We start from the raw sequence: 9,256 nt of genomic DNA, 5'->3' as shown, positions 1-9,256 counted from the left end.
TCATATATTAGGAATAAAAATAATGTATAATACAATTTTTATTCGTAATATATGATATTGACGATACAGAAACACACTGGTAATAACACACACACACACACACACACACACACACACACACACACACACACATTATGGAGTGCCAACGTAGTACGTTTGCTTAAATGTCAATAAACGTAGTTCCCTGACATTGATAAATTTACATCTAATTGGCTTGGTTATCAAATTATGAAATAATGTGATCTGACAAATACCACATCACATACTTTGATTACACTAAATATGCAAAATATTATTTTAAAATTTATTTATTGCACTTATTTTTTTTCAGATACCGGTGGAGCAGTTGTACAGTGTACAGGAGTTTGCCTAACTTAATCACAGCTAGCTAGCAGTCCGTTTACTATTCAAGTGGTTAACCAATTCAAACCAAGATGGCTAAAAGCAGCGTGGTTCCACTCCTAGAGATACATGACGAGTTCATCACGTGTGAAATTTGTTTTGATTATTTTGACGATCAGGACAAATCTCCACGTATCTTGCCGTGCTTCCACAGTTTCTGCTGCCGATGTCTGGAGTCGATTTGGGAGAAGTCACCTGCTGGAGTGAGATGTCCCAACTGTCTGCAGGTTTGGACTCTTCAGAATACCATATCGACAACATTTCCAGAAAACAAGGTACTGAAGAATTTAGTTGAATATCTTACAATGAAAAACAAGGTGGATGAAATTATGTGCCATGAATGTCCTGAGAGTTCAAGGGCAACACTGCGTTGTTTGGACTGTCGGGAATTTATGTGCGAAGGATGCGCAATGTATCATAAAAAATTTGCAATGCCAAAGGACCACAAGACTATTTTGATTAAAGAATTGGTTAATATGCCTCATGATGATTTTTTTCACCAGACCGATACGTGCAAAAAACACAACATGGATATAGATTTATACTGTACGACGTGTTCAACTGATGTCTGTTCATCGTGTGTTCATGTCTCTCATAGAGACCATGAGATATTGGTTCTCAAAGATGTATATGAAGCAAATATGGACCACATGAAAACAACACTTAGAAATTTACAAACATCATCAAAAAGACCACATAAGTATAAATCAAGACTTTCTAAACAAAATGCAACTCTAGATTCGATGAAAGAAAATATTCTAAAACAAATTGATGATTCCTATGAAGAGATTATTCAGAAGTTGTCTGAGAAAAGAAAACAGACGAAAGAGGATGTCAGTTCAAACATAGACAAACAAAAAGGTAACAGAAACGAGCAGATGAAGTTGGTCGAACAGTCAGAAGTCCTGAAGGCGGACAAAGTTCTGCACTGTCAGCAAGCTCTGCAATTCGCACGAGCTGCAGAATTTATAGAAATGGCTCCGACCCTTGAAGACAAACTTCACTCTATGACGGAAGGTCCGGAACTGGTTGATATTCGTATACAAGAGGTTACCATGGATAATACATTTAAACAGATTGAGAAAATAATCGAGAAAACTGGTGTAATGTGGAATGGAATTATTTTCAACAAAAACGATCCAGGTATGGAATTTGATATTTGTTAATATTCTTTAAGACAAAATTTATAACATATTAAATAATAATTTAATAATTTAAATAAATCTATAAATTATTAAAACGTGTATTTGTAAACTGTACACACAACTTTAGGTCTCACTACACAGATGTCATCTGAAACCCATATTAAATTGCCCAACTTCAAACGAAGATTGTCAATACAACGGGTTCACGTTGGCACTAACAACATACACCATTGCGAACATACATTATATAAGCATTTATTTTCACTCCAAAATTGAGAACATTTCCGTCTCAGTTTTTTGCTATATGACCGCATCTGGCTGTAGTACCGGTCCGAACAGGTGGTTCATTAACCGATTCACCCCGGCTGTCACTTGCGCTATATACCCATGTCCCAAAAGGTCGATGCACAATATTACAAAATAACATGGGCAAAATACAAACAGAAGGCTCACCATTAAACATACATATTGTTTTAATTCTTCACCATTTCCTATGTATGTTCGCAATGGTGTATGTTGTTAGTGCCAACGATAACCTGTTCTATTTGCAATCTTCATTTGAAGTTGGACAATTTAACATGGGTTTCAATGGCAAATGACATCTGTGTAGTGAGACCTTATCTATACCTCACAACGGTGATTGATTCTTTTTGTTGCCCATTTAATTACAATTTAACAAAACATTAATTTTGTAAGCTACGGTTTGTTTATTGTAGAACGATTCATAAACATTTCACCTACAAACTCCTTTAATCATACGTGGAAAAAATATAGTACACATTATGTAACGACATAAAAATGTAAAAACTTACCAATAAATATAAAGTTGAAAATATTAATTAGTTTAAATATTTTTAAAACAATGATAAAACGTTAAATGGCAAACAGAATTCTGAAACCCCCCATGAATTATGACGTCAATCGTTGTAAAACACGAGTTATAACGTCACGCGTATGTACTAATGTAGAAATCGTCTAACCCTTGGGCAGATTTATCTAGCCCTAGGGTCAGACAGATGTTTCTAGCACCGTGCAAAAGCTGGATAACCCTGTCCATTGGGCAAGACGTATATACTTCCGCGACTTCTTACGGCACTGCAGCATGAGTGGCAGAACATTCCACAACGTGTTGTGCGACGTTTGATTGCTTCCATGCGTCGCCGTTGTCAAGCTGTCACCAGGGCTTGTGGTGGTTATAACCGATACTGACATTTTGTCCACCCCTATGTCACATATATGCCGTGTACATGTTTCATAGATACTGTTTCGGACATGTACAGAGTAATCCCCTTCCCATGACGTCTTGATCTTTGGGTGCTTGTATCATGTCTACAAGAATTTTTTTAATTATTAAACTTTGAAAATCAATGTCAAGTTTCTTCTTTTTTTTGAAGAGAATATATATATATATATCTTTTTATTAAAGTTATGGGGCTACCAATATTTACTGAGGGATAGTAGGCTACCACTATTAAAAAAACCCACCCAATTAACCTTAAGGCCAAGGCCTGTGTAACGCATTCATTAAGATTATACTGATGAAATGTATGACATTTTTTACCATCCAAAGCCAAAATATAATTTCCGTCCGACATCGAAACTAAAATGTAAAAACAGGTTTAACCATTCATTTTGGTCAAAACATAGGTTGCTGGCCGCATTGAATAGGTGTCTGTTTTATATAGATATAATAAAGAAGGAAATGCATTGGGCGGGACTTATGGTGGCCGTTATGTAGAGGTGACCATTATATACAGGTGTCCGTTAGACCAGTGTCACCTATATTTATATATTTGTTTCAGACGAGGATGTGATGAAAAGAATTCTCTTCCCTGTTGATGGACAGTCAGAACAGTACAGAACACTTCTCTGTAAGTAACGTCCACGTGTACCTGTACAAACATGGACACTTTATTTAGGTATGTTTGGGTTTTATCCATAATATGAAGCATGCAGCTAAATGATGTTGCGAGGTGTTCCAAGTGCGGCGAGGGCTGGGGGAGGGGGTCTAAACTGTGGCGCTCGAACTTTATAGGGGTTTGAGTCATGCTCCCTCCCCCCCCCCCCCCCCCCCCCCCCCCCCCCCCCCCCCCCCCCCCCCCCCCCCCCCCCCCCCCCCCCCGTAAAATATTATGTATTGTTTGCGACATTTGTCCCGGCTTGTCCAACAGTGTGTTTTTGACAAATATCTGATCGTATAGACGGAATTCAAGGGTTACAGACCCAGACGTCAAAATACATAGATGTACGATAGACGTAGGTGACACATAAAGATGTGCCATCGACGTAGGTGATACGTAAATATGTAAAGATGTACGATACACGTAGGTGACACGTAAACATGTACATATACGTAGGTGACAAGTAAAGATGTACGATAGACATAGGTAACACGTAAAGATGTACGATAGACGTAGATGGCAAGTAAAGATGTACGATAGACGCAGGTGAGACGTAAAGATGTACGATAGACGTAGGTGACAAGTAAAGATGTACGATAGACGTAGGTGACAAGTAAAGATGTACGATAGACGTAGATGACTCATAAGGATGTACGATAGACGTAGGTGACAAGTAAAGATTTACAATGGACGTAGGTGACACGTAAGGATGTACGATAGACGTAGGTGACATGTAAAGATATACGATAGACGTAGGTGACACGTAAAGATGTACGATAGACGTAGGTGACACATAAAGATGTGCCATTGACGTAGGTGATACGTAAATATGTAAAGATGTACGATACACGTAGGTGACACGTAAACATGTACATATACGTAGGTGACAAGTAAAGATGTACGATAGACATAGGTAACACGTAAAGATGTACGATAGACGTAGATGGCAAGTAAAGATGTACGATAGACGCAGGTGAGACGTAAAGATGTACGATAGACGTAGGTGACAAGTAAAGATGTACGATAGACGTAGGTGACACGTAAAGATGTACGATAGACGTAGGTGACACGTAAAGATGTACGATAGACGTAGGTGACACGTAAGGATGTACGATAGACGTAGGTGACATGTAAAGATATACGATAGACGTAGGTGACACGTAAAGATGTACGATAGACGTAGGTGACACGTAAATATGTATGAGAGACGAAGATGACAAGTAAAGATGTACCATAGACGTAGGTGACACGTAAAGATGAACGATAGACGTAGGTAACATGTAAAGATGTACGATAGACGTAGGTGACACGTAAAAATGTACGATAGACGTAGGTGACACGTAAAGATGTACGATAGACGTAGGTGACACGTATAGCTTCGGCAATGGCTATACGACAACGATAGCATGGCGACAAGAAAGCAGCAATCTGTTATATGAAAATGAACTGCATAGTTGAAAATTAGCAGTCGCCCGGTTGCCCATGGCGACCATGTTTGTCTAAGAGTGATTAAGAATTTTATAAAGGTAGTCCGTAGGGGGACCATCGATTTTAGGGTCTGGCGAGTATGGCACCAGTTGAAAAAGAAAGACACTGAAACTGAATCGAATGTGACAAAACACATGGAGCGAACTACAGATCTGACAGCAAAAGACACATAACTTGCTCTATATCTTGACAACGCCGGATTCAGCTACTGTGGCTTTGGGGAGTGTCTTTCTAAAAATAGAGTTCAAAACGTATTGAAAAAATATGGAAGTTGTCGGCGTATTGGATTGGATTGAATACGCCATAATTATCTAGTAGACCCACTGTTTGACAATTGTTATGGCAAAAAGTAATCATATTTAATTAGCTTACATTATTCTGGGACAAAATCAAAATCTATCTTGTAGTTTTAACTCACACTAACGTGAGCACATGCGCTCTTTTAAAAATAACAATAGAATTTTCCATTACTACAGGACTTATTCCAAAGGCCAGTTAATTGATTGTCGTTGTCGGTATTGTTTTAAATGTAAGCGATATACATGAAATATAAGAACAGATCAGATCTAAAGTGACACCAAGACTTACACGATGATATAGCCGTCCAAATATTACTGTAATAAACCATTATTACGGGGTTTTTTTGTTGTGATTTGTAAATAAGTACATCGTATATTTTGGTAAAAAAAATAATTTCAGATTAATTTTTCTTTCGATATTTATTTAGTAGTAGCCTACTACTGTAGCATTTACAATATCTAAATTAAACGCATACGTGTGTGTGGTTCGTCTGTATGAGGATAGCCACTCTCGAGGAAATCCTTTAATGGAGATTTTACCCCCTATTGCATCACCACAAAGTTTATTTCACCCATCTTGCATCGACACAAATAAGCAAACGGACTATATACGGTGAGCACACGGTTAGAATTCATCAAAGAACATTCTAGTTTTGATTTTGGCTGTGCAGTTATATTTCAGTGTGATAATTAGAGGGATAGTTGAATTTAAGAAGGGCCAGTACGATGTTTCTTCAACTGGCCCTGCTGGCGATCTTGGTTTTCATGTTAATTTTCAACCCTGGAACTGGCGTTTCTACACATGTACGGCGCAGCAACGGCAATTATCCGGCCATATTTTGTACCATAATCAGTAACACATTGTCTATAAATAGAAAATATTTCATATTTTCATTTCTTATTTACTTTCTTTCTCACAGTGCCAACTGTAGAGTTTGACCCACAGAAGACGAACCGGGAGGAGTGTACTATTAACGAATCTGGTATTCTGGTCAACAAACCTTCAGAAGAAGAACAGACTGACCTGACTTCCGGTCTGCAGTGTTTCCTTGGAGTCACAGCCAGGACGCATGTCCCAACGTCTGGATGTGCGTTCTGGCAGATGGAAGTCGACTGCATGGTGCATGAATCGGCTGAAATAAACCAAGTGGTGGCCGAAGTGTTCGTTTGTCTGGGCGAGCTGTGTGACGCCAGAGCGGCAATGATGAACCACAAGCACGCTTGGGGTGTCACTGTAGTCAGCTGCATAACTCACAACAGTATATGTTTATGTGCTTATTCTAGAGGAGAGCAGCTGTGCTGTAGTCCTGTGACAGATTTCGAAACTAACTCACCATTTAAGATCACACTCGGGCTGTTGGTAGACATCGACAACGCCGCTCTCCACATTATCCGCGTTGACGACAACACAGTTGTACACTCCATCCCAAACATGGACGTGTCGCGGCCGCTGATGCCGATGTTTGGTGTTGATTGGTCTAATTATTATCACGTTATGGTGAGAGTATCATCTGGCACGGATTTGTCGGTAAATCATGAACTGTTGGTCCTTCTCTCGAGTTTACTTAAATAAATAATTGTGGGACGCAATACAATTTAAAGTTGTGGAATCCGGTACCGACTCCCACCCAGAGTGAGTTTCAGGGACACAATGGGGAGAAGTGTCATCCTGGTCACTAACCAGCAACACCTGACCGCTGACCCAGACACACATCCCAGATAGCTGAGGTGTAGGCCCAGGGCGAGTTTAAACGACCCAGTGGGGAGGTGTGTCTTCCAGGTCACTAACCAGTAATACCTAACCACTGACCCCTGACCGGACAGACATCCCAGATAGCTGAGGTGTATACCCAGGGCAGCGTTTTTAGATATAAGCATGTAGTGTCACCATAACGAGTATACAATAAGTTTCAAGTGTCTTCGTGGTCAGTACCGGCCTCGGTGGCGTCGTGGTTAGGCCACCGGTCTACAAGCTGGTAGGTACTGGGTTCGGATCCCAGTCAAGGCATGGGAATTTTAATCCAGATACCGACTCCAAACCCTGAGTGAGTGCTCCGCAAGGCTCAATGGGTAGGTGTAATTGTTAATGATGGGTACAATATGGTGTGGGCGTGGGGGGAGAGGGATATTTAATGATCGGGTGCAGTATCTAGTGTTGGGGTGGCGGTGGGGGGTGGGGGCAATTTTTAATGATGGAAAGAAAGAAATAAATGTTTTATTTAACGACGCTCTCAACACATTTTATTTACGGTTATATGGCGTCAGACATATGGCGAAGGACCACAGATTTTGAGAGGAAACCCGCTGTTGCCACTACATGGGCTACTTTTTCCGATTAGTAGCAAGGGATCTTTCATATGCACCATCCCACATACAGGCTAGTACATACCACGGCCTTTGATATACCAGTCGTGGTGCACTGGCTGGAACGAGAAATAACCCAATTTGCCCACCGACGAGGATCGATCCCAGACCGACCGCGCATCGAGCGAGCGCTTTACCACTGGGCTACGTCCCGCCCTCACACGGAACGAAACAAATGCACCAAAAAATTAACAAAACAAACAAACATTTAAAAACAAAATTTGTCCTTTGAGTTTAAAATAATAAACTTCATTTCACGTTCCAGCTACAACTGATATATCAAAGGCGGTGGTATGTGCTATCCTGCGTCTGTGTGATGCGTCATACAAAAGATACGGCCCTAGCTCAACATGCTAGTATTTCAAAAGAGATTCAGTCCAGCTATATAGGGTTGTAAATCAATCAATACGTATTTTTACGTGGATTATAACTAATATTGTGGTAGAATGATGCAAATATAAATGGTGAAAAGGTTTCAGACCTGCTCATTTTGCGTGAATGGCGCTCCATTAAAAACCCACCAGTTAGATTTTAGTTGTAAAAATTATATGAGAAGATAATTAAAAAACCCCACACCACTAGAGTACATAGATTTATTAATCATCGGTTATTGTATGTCAAACATTTGGTCATTTTGACGTCTAGTCTTAGAGAGAAAACCCGATACATTATTATTTTTTTATTAATAGCTAGGGGTCTTCTATAGACAGACTGCGCACTTTAATATCAGGACAAATAACAGGCCCGTAAGAACATCTGGGATGGGACATCCAAATGTTTGACCGCGCATCAGGCGAACACTTAACCCCTGGGCTATCCAACAGTTAAAGTTAGTTTCTTTTGTTTTACGACAGCACTAGAGCACATTGATTTATTAATCGTCGGCTATTAGATGTGAAATAGTTGGTAATGTTGAAACGCAATAAATTTTTCCATGAACAGGAAAGGATCTTTTGTATGAAGCATCCCAGACACAGGATAGCACATACCACAGCTTTTGATATACGAGAAATCGAGTTTATCAACAGCAAACAATTAAACTTAATGGACACATTAAAAAAAAAAATATTTTTTTTAAAATATTTTTGTTTGTTTGTGTGGTTGTTTGTGTGTTGCTTTTTTGTTTTTTTACGTTTAATGTCTGTGGTCTAATAGTAGATATTAATATTTCAGGTTTCCCTACTTTTTTTTAACAATATATATATATATATATATATATATATATATATATATATTGTTAAATGTATAACCCTAGCTCAACAGACTAGTATTTTAAAAGAGAATCAGTCCATTATCTTACACAATAGTGACAATACTGTGTGATATCTTATAATGTTACTAATATAGAATGTACTGCCCCTGGACCAAGTCTGTAACAACATACGTATATACCACACCTGGATCCAGTCTTTAACAACATACGTATATACAGCCCCTGAACCAAGTCTGTAACAACATACGTATATACCACACCTGGATCCAGTCTTTAACAACATACGTATATACAGCCCCTGAACCAAGTCTCTAACAACATACGTATATACTGCCCCTGGACCCAGTCTGTAACAACATACTTATATACCGCCCCTGGACCCAGTCGTTAACAACATACGTATATACCGACAATGGACCCAGTCTCTAACATATGTATATACGG

The 9,256-nt window shown here is 39.3% G+C and overlaps 1 protein-coding gene across 1 annotated transcript; it reads left to right on the top strand.

The window, feature by feature from the left end:
* Positions 1-347: 347 nt before the first annotated feature.
* LOC121386765 (E3 ubiquitin-protein ligase TRIM56-like) lies at positions 348-7,288 on the top strand. Its single transcript, XM_041517775.1, has 3 exons — positions 348-1,545; positions 3,350-3,418; positions 6,156-7,288. Exons 1-3 carry the CDS (start codon positions 435-437, stop codon positions 6,806-6,808), a joined length of 1,833 nt encoding a protein of 610 aa, XP_041373709.1. The 5' UTR covers positions 348-434; the 3' UTR covers positions 6,809-7,288.
* Positions 7,289-9,256: the final 1,968 nt, after the last annotated feature.

Source organism: Gigantopelta aegis, chromosome 12 (assembly GCF_016097555.1).
Source record: "Gigantopelta aegis isolate Gae_Host chromosome 12, Gae_host_genome, whole genome shotgun sequence".
Classification (NCBI taxonomy): domain Eukaryota; kingdom Metazoa; phylum Mollusca; class Gastropoda; order Neomphalida; family Peltospiridae; genus Gigantopelta; species Gigantopelta aegis.
This window is presented reverse-complemented; position numbering and strand designations above follow the sequence as displayed.

Bases quoted from the DNA above. Each gene is read 5' to 3' on its own strand.
- LOC121386765 (XM_041517775.1), top strand. From the start codon at position 435: ATGGCTAAAAGCAGCGTGGTTCCACTCCTAGAGATACATGACGAGTTC. The intron at 1,546-3,349 runs GTATGGAATTTG...TATTTGTTTCAG, and splicing joins TTTCAACAAAAACGATCCAG to ACGAGGATGTGATGAAAAGA. The intron at 3,419-6,155 runs GTAAGTAACGTC...TCTTTCTCACAG, and splicing joins ACAGTACAGAACACTTCTCT to TGCCAACTGTAGAGTTTGAC.